Source organism: Eutrigla gurnardus, assembly GCF_963514095.1.
Source record: "Eutrigla gurnardus genome assembly, chromosome: 7".
NCBI classification, from domain to species: domain Eukaryota; kingdom Metazoa; phylum Chordata; class Actinopteri; order Perciformes; family Triglidae; genus Eutrigla; species Eutrigla gurnardus.
In genome coordinates this window covers 29,018,722-29,039,782 of record NC_139921.1, presented here as the reverse complement: position 1 = coordinate 29,039,782, position 21,061 = coordinate 29,018,722, and the positions used below count along the sequence as shown (strand labels likewise).

The following is a 21,061-nucleotide window of genomic DNA, read 5'->3' as shown; positions in this document are numbered from 1 at the left end:
CGCTCCGGGAGAAGGCCCGGCCCTGTAACGCACGGCATGGTGTGGACACAGCCCGTGAAGGAGATGGCGGTGACCTCGGGGCTGATAACCTTGGAGACGTCGCAGGGCTGCTGACGACTTCCTCTGCATTGCCCCCGCCTGCATGGCCCCCGTCAGCTGCCCCCGCGTCCACAGGCTGCTCAGGTGGCCGTTCTTCGTGAGCTGCTGGCTGTGGAGGGGAAACCTCTGCTGGTCGGAGATCGATCCTGTTGCGACGATACGCGGTTCCCTCCACGTTGACGAGATAGGACCGCGGTCCCACCTGCTGCAAGCATACACCTGTCCTCCATCGGCCCGTCCTGTCGCCCGGGAGTGGTTTCATCCTGATGGGCTGGCCGACGTTCAGCTCCGGCAGATCCCTCGCAGATCTGTCGTAAGTCAGCTTCGCTGCCTGACGCTTCACTCTCAGCTTGTCTGTAACCCCAGTGGTGACCTGAGGCTCTAGCAGCTGGTCGGCCACAGGGAGAAGAGTTCTCAGCCTCCGTGACATCAGTCGCTGTGCTGGGCTGCAGTGCATGCCCTCAGTGGGCGTGTTCCTCCAGTGCAGAAAAGCGTTCCAGGGGTCCTCGTCGGCACGGTCTGCTTTTCTGCATAAGCTCTTCGCAATCTTCACTGCAGACTCTGCCTTGCCATTAGCCTTTGGGTGTCTCGGGGAGGACATGACATGTTCGAAGCCCCACTCCCTCGCAAACGCCCGAAACTCTCCACAGTCAAACTGACCTCCACAGTCTGAAATGACCCGGTCAGGGATGCCGTACCTTGCAAACTGCGCCTTGCACCTTCTGATGGCCGTACCAGCTGACAGGTCTGGAAGTAGATCAATCTCCCAGAAGTCAGAATAATGATCCACCATGAGCAGGAAATCCTGCCTTGCGTAGCTGAAAAGGTCCATGCTCACCAGCTGCCAGGGACGTGTGGGGAGCGGGTGTGACATCATAGTCTCCTTCTGTTGCTCGTGTGCATACTCATTACACACTGAACACTGTTGTACATAGTCTTTGATTTCACCCTGCATGTTTGGCCAGTAGAGAGTATCGCGGGCCTGTCTGAAACAAGCCTCACCCCCCACGTGGTTGTAGTGGATCCGTCTCAGCATCTCGAGGCGCATAGATTTCGGAATGATGACTCGCTGGCTCCGAAAAAGCACACCGTCCTGTGAGCTTATTTCATCTCTGATGGCCCAGTAATCTCTGATGGCCATGGGGCTCTCCTCTTTGTGTTCTGGCCATCCGCCCAGCACGACCGACTTGAGTGTTTGAAGACACACATCCTCCTCTGTGTGTTTCCGTATCTGTGCGAGGCGTTGGCAAGTGACGTTGAGGTAGTCTGCTTGCTGAATGGCTGCTGCGTCACACTGCTCCTGCTGCATGCTGCAGACCATTTCACGTCTGTACTGAATGTCCATTCTCTGTGGCGGGGTGGGGGCCCTGCTGAGCGCGTCACTTATGTACATTTCAGGGCCTGGCTTGTACACCACTGTGAGGCAGTAGTTCTGCAGTGTAAGGAGCATGCTCTGCAGGCGCTTTGGTGCACTGAGAAGGGGCTTAGAGAAGATTGACACTAGCGGGCGGTGGTCGGTCTCTGCAGTCACATCGCCCCTCCCATATAGGTAGTAGTGGTAGCGTTGACAAGCGAATACGATGCTCAGGCACTCCTTCTCGATCTGTGCATAGTTTTGCTCCGTCTGGTTTAGCGCTCGGGAGGCGAACGCAACCGGCTGCCCCCCCTGAAGCAGGCAGCAGCCCAACCCGGTCTGACTGGAGTCACTCTGTATGGTGACTGGCTTGCTGACATCATAATAACGTAGTACTGGCACCGCAGTGACCAGCGTCTTGATCTCCTTCATAGCAGCATCATGTTTGGGCAACCAGTGCCACGGCACCTCTTTGTCCAGCAGCCTTCTCAGCGGTTCACACACCTCTGACAAGCGGGGCATGAACCTTGATAAGTAGTTAACGAAGCCGACACACCGCTGAACGCCTTTTGCATCCGTGGGGTTTGGCATGTCGAGGACCGCCCTGACCTTCTCGGGGTCAGCTTTGAGGCCCTCCGCCGACAGTACGTGGCCGTGGAAACGGACCTCCCTCACACGAAACTGCAGCTTCTTTATGCTCAGCCTCAGCTTCACTTCCCTGCATCTGTCCATGAGAGCAATGAGGTTTGCGTCGTGGTCTTGTACAGCCTCCTCCTCTGTGTCCCCACAGCCGACCACAAGGATGTCATCCGCTATAGGCTCAATCCCTTTCAAAACCGGCCAGCAGCTCATGTTGTTTCCTCTGGTATAGCTCCGGTGCGACTGACACACCGAAAGGGAGCTTCAGCCATCGCTTTCTACCCCACGGCGTCCAGAACGTTGTCATCAGGCTGCTCTCCTCATCCAGGCGACACTGCAGGAATGCGTCGCGCGCATCCACCAGGGTGAAGACGCGTGCCTTTGGCAGCTTGTATAGCACGTCATCTAAAGTGGGCATGAGGTAATGGGACCTCTTCAGGGCTCGGTTAAGGGGCTTAGGGTCGATGCAAAGCCTCAATTTGTCTGGCTTCTTCACTATGACTAGATTGCTTATCCAGTCCGTGGGCTGAGTGACTGTGGTTAAGTGTCCATCCTTTTCATACTGGTCCAGCTGCGCCTTAACAGCCGCCTTGAGGGCCACCGGGACATTCCTTGGTGCGCACTGTACGGGCACAACAGTGCTGTCCAACACAAAGTGAATATCACCCGGCAGTGACTCGACTGGGCTGGTGAACACGTCATTGTAAGCTTTAATAAGACAGTCTCTGGTCAGCTCACCTGCCTTGCAGTGCTCCACTTTGTTCAGCTCTTCGGGAATGGTGAAACGCATCAGGCCAAGTCTCTCGCATGTCTCCCCTGAAAGCAAGGGCTTCTGGCTGGTGCACACGACCTCAAAATCCAGTCTGTGTGTCTTGTCCCTGATGACACACCGTGTGCTGTACACGCCCATTGAGCTCATCCACTCACTGTTGTAAAGCCTCAGTCTGGTGAGACTTTTCTGAAGAGGAGCTCTAGGTGCCAGTCTCATCTTGTCTTTCATGCTCATCACATTGCAGGTGGCTCCAGAGTCAAGCTGGCACCTCTGGACCCCTCTGTGGAGTGGCAGGTTTACAAACCACTTTTTCCTTTGAGTGTTCACAGCCCCCAAGCTCTCCGCCGTGTACACATCTCTCTCATCGCGGTCGCGGTCTTCCGGGTCCCCCAGCGGCGGGTCATCCACAGCGTTCAACTGACGTCCTTGCTGGCCTCCTTTCATGCATACTTTGGCAAAGTGATTAGCAGTGCCGCACAAGCGACATGTCTTTCCGAATGCGGGGCACAGGTCTCGCCCCCGTCTGTGTGGTGTGCCACAGTACTTGCATCCACCTGTGCCTCTCTGTGGCTGTGCAGATGTGCTGGCGGACTCGGATGGCCTGCCGGTAGGCCTCCGTCCTGGTCGCTGTCCATATGCTACATTGATGCTCTCCCCAGGCACAGAGCTGCTAAGTGACATGGATTTTAACTTATTGTCCAACACCTCCACTGCACGGCCAATGTCAATAGCCCCCTCCAACTTAAGGTCCTTTTCTCTTAGCATGCGTCGTCTGGCGCCCTCATCAGTTATTCCCAGAACAAGCCTGTCCCTTATGAGCTCATCTCTTAAAGCTCCATATTCACATGTGGCAGCTTTCTCTCTCAGTCTTGTGACAAAAGCATCCACTGACTCTCCATCCTCTTGTTTAAGGTTTCCAAAAACATACCTCTCAAAGATCACATTCTTGCTGGGTGTGAAGTATTGCGCCAGTTTGTCGAGTATCGCACCCGCGTCTTTCTGCTCTTCCTCTGTGAGTCCCAGGTTGTGCTTGTAAACATGGTGGCAATCCTTCCCCATTAGCCTCCTGAGCGTTTCTGCCTGCACCGGCTTCTCTGCCTTGTCGATCCCGGTCGCAAGCAGATAATCCTCAAACTCTGAACGAAAGCTATCCCAGTGGCAGTGAAGATCCCCAGTCATCTTCATGGGCTCCGGTGGCCATCTTCTTGTTTGAAGCCATCTTCCCGCTAACAGGCTAACTGAAACTTCTAACTATGTCTAGCAAAACAAATAAACGCACGCTGTTCCATTGACAGGCAACGTAGCACGCACTCTGGGTTCCAAAACCACTTCTGACACCATGTTGCAAGTGAAGGTGCATAGAAGAATACACGGAGTCGGGCTGTGTCTCATAGTAATATGTATTGAACGAGTTAGCGGGAACAGGACTGACGCTTGACGACTGCCCGAGTCCATACACACACAAGCCCACTAGAGGGAGCTGTCGGCTACCCTACAACAACAACACACACACACACACACACACACACACACACACACACACACACACACACACACACGCACACACACACACACACACACACACAGTGAATGGTTTTCTGATTGCAAACACCACATGACTCAGCAGAATGGCACGCCCGTTCGATATCTAACAGAATTACTGCAGGCACAGCTAAACAATGACTCACTCATGTGCTATTACCTCATTCCAGGTCAACAGCAAGAAGGCAAGTCATGTACATCATACATGTATAACTATAAAAAAATCTAAGTTTAAACAACAACAAATAAGCCTTAATGCTGTGGTGTACAAGATAAGATGCTGTTGTCCTTTTTTGACATCTTTATTCAAACGTGTGTTTATTCAGACACTGTGTGTCTCCTCATGACAAAGAAAGAAATATTATTATTATTATTATTATTATTATTATTATTATTATTATTATTATTATTATTTCTATGTGGTGGTGGTGTCGGCTGCAGCACTAACTGTTATTGTGCTCTCCTCTTCTCCACACCGATGGGCGTGATCCATCCATCAAAATGATAAAACGAAAGTAACCACAGCCGTCTCCCTCTGCGGAGGGAATCAGAGCTGCAGATAAAAGCAGCGCCGAGCAGCAACGCCATCACTTCGCGAGTCGCAGCGTGAGATCGGTCAAAGATGAAGAAGGATAAGGGATTAGCAGGAAAGAAAAAACCTTGGATCCACCTCCCCAGAAGACCTTTAATGGGGGGAAACAGCAATGATGGTGAGATAATTCACCTGAAATGCATTAAAACTAAAGTATCGAGTCTGTTTATGAAAATGTGAGGAGTAGAAAGTATAGATATTTGTTTTAAAATGTAGGGAGGAAAAGAGTAAAAAAATAAATACTCCTGAAAATATACCTGAAAATACTAGTATTTGTTTCTGCATCAGCCTCTTTTTATTTATACTTTCATTATTATCTTCTATATCTAATATTGTCTGTCTTGTAATTGGAGCTTGAAATGAGGTAAATTGAATATATTGTAAATTTTGAAAATATTCTGAAAAATAGTGAGAAATCAAAATGACAGAAAGTTGAGTTCAACCAACAAACAAAAGGAAAAGCAACAAATTTGTTTTCTTCTTTTTTTTTCTTTTTTTTTTTACAAAAAACAACTAACTAAAAAACTGGTAAACCCCAATAACGGTCCATCCTGCACATGAATGCTTTGTTATCTCAGCGTACATCATGGTGAGCATTCGATCAAAAAAATACGAATTTTGTTTGGATGGGTTAGCTCGGTAATAAATAAACGTACTTCCACCAATGGGTTTAACACTCGTACAGGAGCGAGCGTCAGCAGACATACGTTCGTAATATAGTTTTTTATTTTAAGGTGAGATTTACTGCGCTTTAACCTAAAAAGGTGACCTTTGACTTGTTTCGTAGGAAAGAACCGGGCCGGTACCACGGATGAGGTTGACCTCTCTGCTCAGAACACTGTGAACACCGGTGAGGAACGACGCCTTCGCAGTGAGGAACCGATCTCTCACCAGGGTCCGATCTCTCGCCAGGGTCCGATCTCTCGCCAGGGTCCGATCTTTCGCCAGGGTCCGATGTCTCACCAGGAACTGGCTGAACTTCTGGGCGTGGCCCCCGATGCCGACACTGCCGAGGACGGATCTAGTTGCTCACCGAAGCAGCGAGATGTTCGCCTCATGCAAAGACACGTGACTCAGAGCTTCCCCGAGCCGCCGACCGACATGGACCAGGAGCTCCATCACCACCTGATCAACGTGCAGGAAACAGTGTGCAAGGAGCTCGTGAGGCTCGGTCCCCGGGTGCAACCAATGAGGTTGATCGAATTATACCACCGTCAGATGTTTGATCACCTCGATGGTCTACTGAAGAACATCAACTCCTCCAAGAGTTCCTTCATGCTGATGGATTGGGTCCTAAATACATATCTGAGGTATCTATCTCCACTTTTCACCTACTGTGTCTTTATCTGCAGAGCGTACCGGCCCTTTAATTGAAGCATGCTTCGTGTTGACTCAAACGGCCCCTGCTGATTGGCTTGTGGTTTTAAAATAACGCCCACTTTTCTACTCCTCTAGTTCTCAATGAACAACTGGTTCTGGTTCTGGCTGTTAGTAATCATCGTGTCACTTTTGTGGTATCAGTAGTTATCTTGTGCAGGTTATGTGAGGACATTATCTTATAATTAGCATTAATGGATGTCAAATTGCTTGCTAGAAGCTGGCTAGCTTTGTTAAGATTGGGTTGGTACAAAATACCTAATGCTAATGCCAAACCACAATTAGTTAGCTTCGTTAGCTTCGTTTCATCAAAGTCATCAATAACGCTAAAATAACTGAAGAAAAAAGATATTTGACTGATACAAACAGGATAAAAAAGCTATCAGACCCTTTTACTGCATTAGGTTAGGGTTACCCTTCCTGTATCTCTTTCAAATTAAAAGTCCTGAAGTTAACAATCCAATTTGAACTGGACTCACTTTCTGAATAATAGAATATGAGAAACTGACTTGAAACTGTATCTCATATTCTCTGACGCTGGCGTTTGCGTTACTTTTCCCAGTCACGGCTTCCTCGCTCATCCCGACCTTCAAGAAATGGATCCCTTAAAGGAAGTCGACCTCCTGCTGTACACAGAGTGGGTCGAGAAAGCAACGGTCAAACTGCTCAAACACGTGCAGGTAAGAATGCTAACCTCAATCGCTAACAAATCCACATTGTTTTCTTTTTTAGACATTGGGCCGTGCGTTAATCCAGAATTCTATTTATTTTGACGTTGACACTTTTTTTAATGTATTTCTGTCTCTTTGATCCACAGAAGGAGGTCCGAGGCTTTCTGAAGGAAATCCTGCAGATTGAGAAAGACGATGAACTATATGTAGACACTCTTCAGGTAATTGTCTTGATGTCGTAATGTCTTAAAATGTCTGCCTGTTAATTTCTTGTATAATAATATTGTTTTTTATTGCTGTTTCTCTTTAAGTGCATTAATGCCATGCACAAAGTAGCGCAACAAATCAGCCCCAAACTGTCTGAGCGCGTGCGGGAGGTTTGTTTCCGAGAGTTGCTGTGGTTTCTGAGGAGGTGAGAAGAATACATTATTTTGATTTACACACAGACTTCATGAACATATGCTTATAATAGATAAATGACCTCCGTACGTTGTTGTTGAGATAGCATTGGTTCTTTGGTTTGCAGCTACTCCGATAAGCAGACTCAACTGCTTCAGAAAAAAGTGGACACGCAAGAAACGATGCCTTTCTTCAAGACCTTGAACAACTGCAAACACCTCAAGTGAGTTTTATTAACTCAGTTGCATTCAAACTTGTTATTGTTCGTTATCATTCAAAAAAACTTTGGGTGGGCGACTTTGATGTTTATGATATTTCCTCTCAGGCAGTACGTCCAGAATGAAGCTGAAGACGTGAAAAAATACCATCTCAAGGAAGTCATGAAGGATGCCGAGCTAACACTTGAAAACATGGAGGCTTCTACTCTGAAACTCCTGATGAAAATTGTAGCTGACGTCACAGAGGTAGCTGTTCAACACGATCGCAGATATTCTTTTCTTTCTTAGATTTTAAATAGGGGGAACTAATATTACCGTTTTGTTAAATCACAGAAACACCTGAAGGAATACTTTAAATCGGACAACAAGGAATTCTTCCTCTTGATCGATGAAGTGAAGCGCCATTTCTCCGAGCTGTCATGCTATCAGGATATACAAACGGTACGTTAAAAATCTGAATTTTAACCATCTTGAACCCTTTTTTCCATTTAAATCTTTATTGGTAAAAGATAGTGACAGTGAAAGTCAAAAAATGTATTCCTCCAATTTATTTGGAAATTAGTTTGGTATGATGACCATTTATTAAAAATGTTCCTATAATTTTTGCTTCTCTTACCCTTAATATGTGCTGGTTTTTAATTAAGAAGATTTTTTCAATTATTATTTGCCATTGGTCTTTTACCAAACAAGACCAATTGCTAATGATGACAAACAATTCCTTGTAATATCTTTCGTCCTTTTTTTGTAAAGATTTGTTTAACTTTAAGATGCAGAATTTGCAGTGTAAATGCATATTTTCATAAAATTTCCATTTGTATACCTAAAATTCACAGTATTTAACCAATTATCTTCCCACACTTCCTTCAGAATAATTCCAGTGATAAAGCACCAAACATCTCTTGTCATAGGATTTGTTTTTAGCACTATATAAGTATAGCTATGACAATACTACATGCAGAAAAGTTAATGTATATGGTTTCTGAGTAAATAAAAAAAATGCATTTTTTGCAGCATTTTTCCAGTGTCTCAATACGTTTGCGTGGCTTTGCTCTTGTTCTTCTTCTTTATTAAAGCTAAACAGTGTCTGCGTTTTGTCGTCTTTGTGTCCATCAGAGCGTGATGGATGAGGCCTACAAGCTCATCGCTCACATTTACTACAAACGTCTGATTCAAAGCAGCCACAGAAAACTGAGGAGTCACTGGATATCCAACATCGAGGAAACGGTCGCCGGAGATGCCGAGCTGCTTCATGCAACCATCTCAGACCTGGTGAGATCGGCGGTCTGCTTGTTCTCGCTTCTCGTTGATGCCGTTGATTCGTTAGCGGCCTGCTTTGAATCTAAACCCCCGACCCGTGTGTTGTGTGTTGTGTGTTGTGTGTTGCGTGTTGTGTGTTGTGTGTTGTGTGTTGTGTGTTGCGTGTTGTGTCAGGCTCCCGGCGTCGTGCAGTGGAACCTCATGCTGCTGAAAGTCGTAGAGCTGCTGGAGTGCGAATCCACCGATACGATGAAGATGACCGTCGGAAGCATGCAGCAGGAATGTTACGGTTGGAGGTAAATCCACTGTTGTATTGTTGGAATCCCCTCTGATAATGCCAACAAGCATTTGAGATCATGTGCAAACACACCATCTAGTGGCCAGTAAGGGAACTGCTCCCAGTAACCCTTCCTGATATTCTGTCTTCAGCGAGGACCTGGAGCTCCTGCCTGCACTGCTGAGATGGAAGGGTCTCTCCGTTTGGAAGGTTACGGAGGTGCTGGGTGTCCTGGAGGACCTCCCCGGCTATCAACCCAGACCCACATACAGATCTTGGCACTGTTGTCTTTCACTGAGGTCATTTATCTAATCTAAAGATAGAGACGAAGATGAAGAGGAGACGATGTGTAACAGAAGATGTTGTGTGTCAGTGTGAAAAACAAGTAGGTCAACACATGCTGTATTTCAATGCATGGGAGGTTCAATGCATTGGTTTTATTGTCGTATTTGACGTATTCTAGTTAAGAGATTTACGTTTATTCATGTACTTTCATTTGCTTTGTGTGCTGAAAAGTACTAAATGTCGAAGAAACTGAACCGGACTGATAAAGTCGCTCCGTTGTTAGGTCAGTATTTTTATGATATCAAACTTTACTGTAAAAAGCAAACAGTCTTCTGTTTTAGTGTTGTCACTGTGTTGGTCTACTGGTTTTAATTCCCTCTTTATTCACCGTACAAAATCATATTTTCTGCTTCACTGTATTAATGCCGTTGCATTTTGTACTGTATTCTTCTTGTTTAGAAGCTTATAGATCTAAAAACAACAAAAACACTTTCATTTTTCTGTCAAACCAAAGCAAGGAATGCAATGATTCACTACATTTGTGTGTTTTCTTTTTATCTAATGTCGGTTGTGTTGTTCTTCATACCATCACTAGATGGAGACTAACATCAACGTACCAAAAATGGGACAACAGATCCCAGACCAGTTCTCAATCTGGTTGTTGGGACCTATTATGAGGTCACAAGATGAGTCAGAGTAATCTTTTTTCACTTTTTGGATACTGAATCCCCATCAAGCCTTACTTAAACTTGGACCTGGACCCTCTCAAGCACTCTTTGCTTTATTTTGAAGGGTCACAAACCAAGTTCATGTTAAAGTTATTTCCAGAACCAGAACGTAAACATACTTGTGTGTATTTTGATGAAAATATTACCACTTAGTCGTATCTCAAAAACTGACATCCGTAGAAAAGCCTGGTCTTGTTTTGACTTTTGCAACACAAGATAAATGAATCCCCCATTTTTGTAAGGAAGCCTGGAGGGTCAAAAGAGATTCCCCTCCTCTTTGTTTGGGAGGAACGAGGGAAACGTGGTGGAGATCTGCAGAGCTGCAGTCATAATCCAATGTTTTGGAGTTTCACAACCAAGTAAAATCCATAAAAATTAACGACTAATAAGAAACATCCATGACTAGTGCTGATGAATTCCCACCCGTGACTCAACGGTTTGCTCAGAGACACTTTGGCAGCAGCCTTGCTACAAAAAACATAGTATCAGAGGCTCACAGCAGAAAGTCCACGGTGGATTTCCAGCAAGCAACATTATTAATGAGCTCATCCTCCCCCCCCCCCCGCCTCGCTCTCCCAGCGGACTTGTATCTCCGATGCCCGTCTTCCTGACCAGCATCCTCTTACACCGAAAACACAAACGCTCACTTTCAGGAAGGAAAAAGACTACTCCTGACAGTTACTGACAGTTACTTGCTTATATCCTGCCTGGGAAGAGCTGCAGTTCCTACTAATATAATAATAAACGGGCTCAGCGTGTGCCGTACTTATTCCCACACAAGAGGCTTAATAATTTCCTGGGATTGTTGATAGCGTGACATTGTTGATGAAGATCACACGCTCTGATCTTGGACGTTCCTGTGGAAAAGTTTCTCCTCAAAGATGCTTTAACAGGAATTTTATTGTTTGGCCCGGGATTGAATACCTCTGGAATGACTATGAAAGCTGGTACACATGTTCATGCTCCCCTCAGGATGAATTACAATCTCCTAGGTGACTTTTTATGCAGCACCACTAAAATCTCTCAACATTTGTGGGTTTGAGTGGAATCTTTCAGTCTTTGCAGGATAAAGTTGGGTACAAACATTCATGATTCCCCATCAGGAAACTTTATATCTAGAAAGTCCCATTTGGACAAGATCCAGGTTGAGTCCTTTTTGTTTAAAATGTCTTCAAATTACGAATAACAGAGGCCGCCGACCTCCAGAAACACTCCTCCCCTCCCAGTTTCCCCAGATGTGTGACTCCAGCTCCTTCCACCAAACCTCATATATATAGACAGGTGATCCAATCAGTTGAATTCACCACAGGTGGACTCCAATCAAGGTGAGGAAACATCTCAAGAGAAACGGGACGCACCTGAGCTGACTTTCAAGCGTTGCATCAAAGGGTCTGAATACGTACGTCAACGTGAAATTATCTTTAAAAACATAGTATTTTGTGCTCTGTGAGGTGGATTTTGCTGTTGATGTAAATATACAACAGAAGTGAAAATGTACTGAATATAAACACCTTAAAAACACACACAGGTTTCACCAACTTTAGTAAGAAACATAACTTACATTCAACATTTTCGCTAGTGACATTCTGAACAGATGATGAATAAAAATGCAAATCTATAAAAAAATAAAACCTCTCCCTTTTATTGCACATGTAATGCAAAATGTACACAATATGGAAATAAAATATAAAAACTTATTTCATAAAACATTTTTTGGCAGTAAAAATATTTCTAAGCGCTAACGTGAACATTCGTACAGTAATAACACACACGTCGTTTTACAGCCTGCGTGACATTGGATTGATTGAACACTATAACGCACAATACTGCACAGCCCCACTTTTAAAATGAGGGAGAACTCGAAGGCGACTCACCGCCTCACTTGACCTGAACGTTGGAGAAAAACGGCCGCTCGACGCCGCTGGTGCTTTGCTGCTCCCTCGTGTCCGACAGAATGTCGGTGATGGTTTTCTTGTCGGCCTTCGAGAGGTTGCTCTTGAGCTTGAGCAGAGCCAAAACGTGTTTTTCACTGCAGGGGCGAAAAAAGGAAAACAGTCAGTTATTACTACAGAGACGCAAACAGAGACCAAGCAGCCTTTCTAGAAATGCTGAAATGCAGGTCTAGTAATGCATTTCTAGACCTTTTTTCATCACCATGTCACGTGACATGGTGATCAAAAAAGGTCTAGAAACGCTGTTGAGTTAGTGCATGAGGCTTTTTTTAGCTGAAGAAACAAGAAACTTGAGTTCACACTTTCACTTGTTGTCTGTCGGGTTTGTTTATTCTTGCTGCAGAGTCATGTATGCCGTTCTGTCCTTATAAGGTCCAGAAACACGCCGTGTATTCGAGGTTACCTGAGGTCGGGGTACTCCGTTCCCAGCGAGGCCACTTGCATCTGGATGGCAGGGAGGTCTTGGAGTTTTAGCACTTCTGCAATCTTGGTGAGGATTTCTTTCAGCCAATGCTCCTCCGACCCCTGTGGAGACGGAGTATGTGTTATATTTGATCATTTGAACACTAATGAACACTCTGAATACTTGTTCCAAGAACTTGCTTCTCACCATTCTGACGAATAGGTCATGCAAACTTTCAGCGTTGTCCCTGACGACGGCATAGGCCTTCAGCTGCTGCTCCTTGTCCTTCAGCTTGACCTGGCCCTTCAGGAGTCTCTTCACGTATTCGGCCGACACCTCCCGGTGGAACTGGCTCACCAGCTTCTGAAATTAATCACAACAAATGGTTTCAGCTTAAAAACGCAGTTACTTTTAACATGAAGCAAATTTTGGGGAATTTCTACACATACTTTAGTGCATTTGAGGTGTTTGATGCGTTCTTGGGTTTACCTGGTGGCAGGATTCAATAGAACCCTGAAGATCCTCAAGCTCCTTTTCGATGCTGACCAGCAGCTTCTCGAACAGGGGCTTGTTCAGCCAGTCACTGGTTCCCAGTTTGCGGTACTGCGGCTGTGGGAGGTGCAAACATTGACGCGTTAGACCAGTAACACTGTGGCAAAGAATTTGCAATAAAAAAAAGTGTTTTGGTTCTTTTCAAAGGCATACATTTTTTATAAACTTCTTACAAATATATATTTCAATTTGTAAAACAATGGGCCAAAACAGAGGAATTTTTAGGGACTATTTTCAGTGGTGGATTAATCCACATTTGGCGCTCAAGTGAATATTTGGGGCAGCAGCATGTAAATAAATGAGTCTGATATCATGTATCATCAATACGGGCAACGATGGAGCTCTACAGAGGAAGAAGACTCATCAGAAAATGACCTGTTAGCAAATTAATTTTAAAAAATCTGTAAATAAACTCACCTTGAGGACATCGTGCACAGGTTTTAACAAATACGCGTGTGCAGATTGCTTCATGTCCGTCAGAACACGCACACAGGTTTCCTGCACGTCGACCGGGAACAGACGCCTCCTCTTGTCGAGGACGTCACTGCAGAAAGACCACAGAGCTCCCGTTAGCTCACAGAGGACATTTTATTGGCGATCTCAACGTCCGTCTCAAAGTCGCAAACGTACCTGAACTGCTCGATGCAGCCGAGGTTCGCCTTGACGAACGGCCTGCTGTTCCGTTTGTTTTGCCTTATGACGTTGTTTTGGAAGATCTTAAACCTGAAGGAGTTTGGATTCGAATTAAACCATGAATAACTGTTATTTCTACGGCCTTAAAACATAAAACCACGTAGGAGAGAAAAATCACCAGTCTTGTCACCTTTGCATTAAATCGCTCAGTTGGCACGTGATGATCTGGGCCTTGTGCAGATCCCCCACCACCTTGTGAGCGGCGGTCACCATGCCGTTGATCAGCTGGAGACAGACAGAGGATGCCAATCAATGACTGCACATAAGAATACACACCCACTTCCGACCTCGCTAGACTTCCCCATGAAGAGGTTAATCTTTTGCTCAATTAGTTTTTATCTCCAGTTTGGTTTTAGTTAATGAGCAAAATATTGTGTGAGGACAATGAGCCAGATAGGTCTCCCGAGGATCGTATCTGGCTCTTGTCGCTCCCTTTAACACTGAAACTGTACCTGGATGATGTCATAGGCCACCGGACTGATGAAGTAACCGTCCTCCTTCGTCGGCTCCTCCCCTTCATCCCACTTTTGCTTTGCTTCCTCCAGGACACGGCCGACGAATGTCGTCAGCTCTTCCTGAACGCACAACAACATGCTGCCCGTTACTCATGATGTACACTTTATGCACACTTTACGTACACTTTACGTACACCTTACGTACACTTTACGTACACTTTACGTACACTTTACGTACACTTTACGTCTTGTAAGAGATACACATATAATTCTGCCTAATATACTCAAACTCTAAGGTTGCAAGAGCGACCAACAAACCTAAAGATAATTTAGCTACGCCTTTCTCTTTCTTGTGGGGTGGCACCACAAAAAAGGTCAGGTCAATACAATTAAAAGGGATTATTCTCTGGGGAGCATGAACAAACTCAGTGACCTTCCCTTTATTAGATTTCCTGTTTACAAATGAAAAATATGGTGATTGAGATTAAGTCAAGAGGCCCACCCTTCAAAAGCGTTAGGATTCATCCAGTTGGGATCATGAATATCTACGAGATCTAAATGAAAGTTGGGTAAATGTTTGAGAGAAGCTACCAAAGACGATATGCAGCCCAGTTTACCTGCTGTTTGTCCAAGTATTGATCCTCCAGAGATTTCATTATCTCTTTAGGCAACAGCTTTCCCAACGCGTCGGCGTCGATGTCGCCGGCCAACTCCGGCTTTTGAAGCACTCTGACACAGAGAGCAAGATTTAACTTCAGATTATGATTCCATGTGAATTCAGCAAAATATTCTTCTAACATTCTTCTACTTCAGCAGGACAGGCGGCGACATGTCGTTGGAGGAGACATGTGACTAACTGGTTTGTGTTTCGAGCTCGACTGCAGCGTCCCGCTAGTCTGGTTTTCACCATACTAAGGTCAATCTTTTAAGATTGAACATTAGTCTGGGGAAGCTGCGCTTTGTTTCTACTGCTCAAGAGGCGGGATCAATGGGCATCGTTCAAATGACTCCGTACGCAATTGGATAGTCCTACAACCAATCAGAGCGTGCCAGGAGAGAATGGCCGTTTCTGATTGGAGCCAAAGATTCTGGCAATGTAACAGCGAAAGTAAGCCTGAGGGTGTCCAGCCTAAACTGCCGAGCGAAATCCAAATTTCCCGGAAGTTCAGGCAGGGTTCACCCAGCCTAGCGTCCCGCTACATTTGCAGGGATTTCCCGCACGGTTACACAACTTTAGGGCGCAGCTGCTTCGTCCGTCCATTGATTTCCACATAATAAAATCCTGATTTAGATGTTGATTGCAAACAGTGATGGCCAAACTTCACTTTGTCTCCACCAGGCATTCAACACAAGAGATAAAGTCTTTAGCTCTTAAAACAAATCAGCGTCTAATCGACAAAACATTGATTTTCTTTGCGTAGTTTTGAATGGGTTTTTGTGAAGTTCTGAAGTTATTCACGAAAAAAGCATGAAATGTTCTTTGCATTGCATGTATAGTATAAAAAGGCGATAAACAGTATTGCAAAAAAAAGGAGGAGGAGCCAAAGAGACAAAGAGTTCATCTTCTGGAAAGCATGCAAGAGATCTGTTTGAAGCGGACTAGCAGTATCAAATAGATGAAGATGGCTAAAAATTGGTCCAATAGTTGTTGAGAAACTTTGGTCTGTTTTGGTCCAACGTGTTTGACGGAAGACGACCAGGACAAAAGATACACCAACGTCACAACACAAGTACTTACTGTGGATAGTACTCGTTGACCCATCGCAGGAGGAAAGTGCAGTCCTTGTCGCCCAAACCGAAGTCTGTGATCTTTGTGAGTCGGGCGCTGAGCGTTTGGTGGTACAACCTGGCGTAGAAGTTACAGATATCCATCTCGGGCGGGTAGCAACCCTTCACCACGCTCACCACGTACAGCAGGTCCTCTATCAGCTGCCGGCCCATGCTGTGGATGTCCGCCTGGATGGAGGACTGGTCCAAGTGGTCGGCGGGGGGCGTCTGGGGATGTTCTAGACGATCTTCCACCAAGGTGCGAAGCGTCGTGTCGTGAAGCGACTTCCAGCCGCTGTCGGACCTCCAATTTGGCGGCGTCCCATCCCTCTGTGTCCACAGTCGATCCTGGTCCTCCTCCTGGTTCACGGCCGCCACGGCGGACTTCAGAACCTTGGAGTTGCCCTCTCCCTGGAACAGAGACTGTTGTAGGGTCTGCAGGACGAGGCCTTTGAGGGTATCGCGGTCTTCCTCCAGCTTCCTCACTTCTTCCTTGTGACGCGCCAGCGCCTCCGACTCCTTTATCTCGCCAAACAGACGTTCCTCTTGCTGAATCAGCAGCCGGTCGGCTTCGCACAAGCAATTCGCCTCCAGCATCTGCTCATATGTAAGGATCACTGTGGGAGGAAAGGCCTCTTTTTTAGAAATGTCGCCTCTGATGAAATGAAGCATCTAAACATCCTGTAATGGCTCAAAGGAATACAGACGACCTTCAGTAGTAGAATTTGATAAGGAAGACAATATTTTTATTGCAGCACTTGAATTTAAATCTTCCTTTCACTTTGATACATCTCATTATTTCAGAATTAAATCAGCTTTTGTTACCATTTTGAACACTTTTTACTGCCAACCCCTCTTGGGGATTCTCATCGACGGGTGACTGGTGTCCATCGGTCTTGGAGGCGTTGTCGACCCTGGTCTGAGGTTTGGGGTTCCTCCTGAAGTTGAACCACTTGTGATCCGGGCGGAAGTTCACCTTGAAGCCGTCCGTCTCGGTTCGCATCGTTATCTGAGAGGAGGTCCGACAGTCCGAGAAACTCTCTGATGGATCAAAACAGAGACAAACGAAACATCAAATATTTGTTAAATACATTTTTTAAAGAGTATTGGAAAGCTAAAGTATAATGTTAGCATGTTGCCTAGCCAGATGTGTTAGCTATTAGCAAGCTACACATTAACGTTACATAATTATCACATTTGAATTACGCTTTTCCCCGATAGCCTGCTTTAAAAAACTTTAAAATAACTATAACATGGTATTTTCTTATATTTTATAAGTTAAACAAAGATTTATCAATGTTCTTTCTGTGTTATTTTCAAAATACGAGCATAATAAACACATGAGTTTTTTGAGCATGCTATCAAAGAGTGGTTGATGTTTTTTTTCCAATTAATAAATAAAACCACAAAATAACAGCGAGTGCAAATTAACAGTCTAGTGTCCATTAGAACCATAAAAATTAATCACTATTCAAAAAGAGCGTATTAATAAAAGCAAAAATATCTTAACAATCATATATTTAATTAAAAATATAAAGTGTACATAAAATACGACATGAAAAAAAAACAGAATGTGCAAATCCATACTGAATAAAAATACAAACTTTCAATAATAAAATTCACTTTTCAGATTTTCATATAAATATATACACATGGTAAACCTAACTTTAAAAGACGGAGGAACTAAGCAAAGGGGAACTGGTTCAGCTGGTTCTACACATCATATCTAACGGCTATTGTGAAGTGGAGAAAGTTCCTTGGAAACTTTCTTAACAATGAATATCTGTTTAGTATTTGAACCAGAACCTCCAGCAGCTGATACTCACCCCGATCCGGCTGCTCTGTTAACAGGGAGCAGCTGCTGGACTCTTTTGTAGAGCAGCAACAGGCTCCGCCTTCCTTTTCTGGTATGTGTGACCATTTGTGACTACACACTGGCGGAAAGTCCACACACACACACACACACACACACACACACACACACACACACACACACACACACACACACACACTTTTTTCCAAACAGCCTACCAATGAGGCAATGTGTGAAACATGCCAACAACGATGTCGTGGATTGCTATGTGCATGTTATACAGACATTCATTGTCCCCGGTGGATAAATGCTATACAGACTTTGGGGACCCCCTCGCTTTCTCTCTAGCGCCACCGACAGGTCAAATATTCAATCCAGTACCATCAAAAACGGTCCTCTCAGAGATCAATATCCATCTAACTATTTCATATATGTATCATTCTATTTCATTTGATTATATTCTAATAAAAATATTTGGGTTCCATCTAAATTGTGCATTTGTAAAATGACAAATAAATGAAAACCTGTACTTAGCAATACGTTTATTCATTATTTTTTGAACGGTGTAGTTTTTAGAAAGTTTCTAGATCCTCAGCTTTTTCATTGAAATGTTTTGCTAATGAATTAAAAGCTGAAATATTTAATTCACGTCTGCTGAAAGTATGAGGAGATTTTATTCTATTTTCTATTTCAAGTCTCATAGATCCTCCAGATTTTATTGGATGAGGAGTCATTTGGGTTAATTTGATTATGTTGGTTATTGTGCTCACTGCGAGGGTTCAAAGAGAGAGGTTACCATATTGCAGATTGAGAATATATATAATCTTCGTCTCCTCAGCTGGGCGACATCGCTTTACTTCTACTTTTATTCTGTGTCTTTAGGTCGTCTCGGACAACGTTAGATACCTATTCTAAAAAAAAAATTAAAAAAAATGTAATTAAATGAATAATGTATTACTTTGCTTTGTCATTTTGTCACATATATGCAGTGATGTTCATTGTGTAACATATAAGTTGATATCCAATGTCTCTATTTGACGATATACTACATCTATGTGTTTAACTTTTAATTCATTTTTATTTTATTTATATAATTAGATTCTATTGTCTATTTACCTTATCTCTGCTAATGTGTTTGTTGTATTTGTGTATCTGACCATATTCTGCTGTCAAAAGCACTTTGTAAACTGTTGTTTTTAAAGGTGCTATATAATCATTATTATTATTATTTTTATCATCATCATCATCATCATCATCATTATTATTATTTAAGGACGCAACAGGTAATCAGGGCCCGTCATGATAAGCGTGCCCTAGGGCCCATCGTAACCAGCTCATGCCCCTGGATACCTTCAACAGGTACCAGGTCTTCTTACCTTCTGCTCTGCAGGATCGGCGGGGAAAACAGCAGCAAAGAGTCCAACACATCGCCCCTGAAGGCAACACGACTCACACAGCGTCTCTGCAGAGGGTTCGGTTCAGCACTGAGCAGGTGAGAGTTTACATTTGAAGTCGGGATGTTGGTTAGAAAGTCATGCAAGGAGAAAGAGCAACAAAAGACCTTCTATGCAGCAGATTCACATTTCCTGTGAGGGCTCACGTACGATGTGAGAGGAAACACACGTGTGGTTTCAAGTGACACTAGTTCACGTTATAATGTTTGCCACACTGTGGATGAAGTGTTGTTTTAAAGACAAAGCCGATCTCTGATTCATAAGAACAGGAACAGCGTTCATCGCCGTACACACAGTATATTTCATATAAAACCACCTTCACCCTCAATTTCTATGAAAGGGTTTTCACTTCCGTAGAAAACTCCGCTCTGGTCAGGAGGTTTTATTTTTAATCACGTTAAAGTGAAACAAAACCTGATTTATAAATAAACACTGTCCAGCAACTTCACACGCACACTAGAGGCGAGCTTACTTGTGTTCAAAGTATAATAAGTGTAATATTTATGATATACACGACGATATGAGATGCAATCAATTGATCAAAATGACTGTTATATCTGGAGTCAGGATGTGGTTAGCCTAGCTTAGCATAAAGACTGGGAGTAGAGGGAAACAGCTAGCCTCGGCTCCATCACACAAACATCAGTGATTCATTTTTCACTCCATAAATCTGAGTCACAAACAAAACTAAACAGTTTGATTTTTTTCTTGCTGTTCTGGAGCTTTCGGTTGTATCACATGATCCTCACATGTAGATGCTCACGTTAGCGTGCTAGCATGTTTGTGAGGTACAAAGATGATTAAGCAGGTGAGCATGCAAATATATACGAGATCCTCAATAGTTATCAATCATATTATCTATCTGGCGATAGAGAAAAAGCCAGGAGGGTTCATCCTCTGGGGAGCATGAAGGGCGATCCGTCTGATGAGCCGTTAAGTTATCGAGTATTGCTTTCTCAACCAAAGATAGTTAAAATATGCAGATTATAATCTGCATAAAGGTTTATTTGTATGAAAACACACGTGTCGGATCACATGGGATGAACACTTATGAGAAAACAAGAATAACAAAGAAGAGGAAGTGCTTTGACTTTTCTTTTAATGAGGTTTCTTGAAATTCTTTCCGCGATGGCACAAGGACCCCCTCGGTCACCTCGGTTGTCTCGGCAACCGTTGCAGACATCTCAGACTTGCATCAGCATTCAAAGCAAATGTGAAAGTGTGAGAGACGACAACAGCAACCGCAGATAGCAGAGTCAAAAGATGGGTTTCAGAAAAGAGACGCTTTATGGGAAATATGATGTTAACCAAGACTTAAAGTGTAAGGTTATCATCACTAGCTGTTTATCTTGTTTAGCTGTCCACTCAAACCACGTTCCCTCCATCACAGTCTCCTCCAGAAACACTGAACAGTCCTCAACAGCAGAGAAGAAGCAAAGTCTTCCCACCCGTTTCCTGCTCTGAAGGAAACATCGCAACTCTTCATCGTGGGCAGCGAGACCAAACTCTTCACAAACACATTTCTCAAGTCAGCAACCGAAGAAACGATCCCTGAAAGTACAGTCTTGATTTGTTCTGGATGTTTCTCAGGGTCTCATGTCTGGAGACGACCACTTTTACTGCTGGTGGACTATCAAATGACCCAAACAGCAGCTCGTAGTCAAGATAGAAGTCGGAGAAACTTGGTCCTTCACTTGTAACATGTTGGGATGAGAAAATAAACGTGCGTCTTTGTGAATCCTGCACTAAACGTCCACTAACA

General features: G+C 44.3%; 2 protein-coding genes across 3 annotated transcripts; one reads left to right on the top strand and one right to left on the bottom strand.

The window, feature by feature from the left end:
• Nucleotides 1-5,006: 5,006 nt before the first annotated feature.
• Nucleotides 5,007-9,610, top strand: LOC311015398 (uncharacterized protein). The gene is made up of 11 exons (XM_084012619.1): nucleotides 5,007-5,116; nucleotides 5,786-6,308; nucleotides 6,938-7,055; nucleotides 7,193-7,267; nucleotides 7,358-7,458; nucleotides 7,573-7,668; nucleotides 7,771-7,909; nucleotides 7,997-8,104; nucleotides 8,777-8,932; nucleotides 9,095-9,216; nucleotides 9,350-9,610. Exons 1-11 carry the CDS (start codon nucleotides 5,029-5,031, stop codon nucleotides 9,507-9,509), a joined length of 1,686 nt encoding a protein of 561 aa, XP_083868745.1. The 5' UTR covers nucleotides 5,007-5,028; the 3' UTR covers nucleotides 9,510-9,610.
• A 2,125-nt stretch (nucleotides 9,611-11,735) lies between these two features.
• Nucleotides 11,736-19,361, bottom strand: tnfaip2b (tumor necrosis factor, alpha-induced protein 2b). Of its 2 annotated transcripts, XM_084013777.1 has the most exons (13): nucleotides 19,222-19,288; nucleotides 17,859-17,966; nucleotides 16,858-17,073; nucleotides 16,004-16,649; nucleotides 14,883-14,994; nucleotides 14,263-14,385; nucleotides 13,941-14,035; nucleotides 13,748-13,840; nucleotides 13,535-13,661; nucleotides 13,055-13,174; nucleotides 12,773-12,928; nucleotides 12,566-12,687; nucleotides 11,736-12,239 (listed from the first exon to the last, which is right to left on the bottom strand). In XM_084013777.1, exons 1-13 carry the CDS (start codon nucleotides 19,271-19,273, stop codon nucleotides 12,089-12,091), a joined length of 2,121 nt encoding a protein of 706 aa, XP_083869903.1. In that variant the 5' UTR covers nucleotides 19,274-19,288; the 3' UTR covers nucleotides 11,736-12,088. The 2 variants fall into 2 exon arrangements, with proteins under 2 accessions (XP_083869903.1, XP_083869904.1); XM_084013778.1 differs by lacking the exon at nucleotides 17,859-17,966 and having other exon boundaries at nucleotides 19,222-19,361.
• Between the last annotated feature and the right edge of the window lie 1,700 nt (nucleotides 19,362-21,061).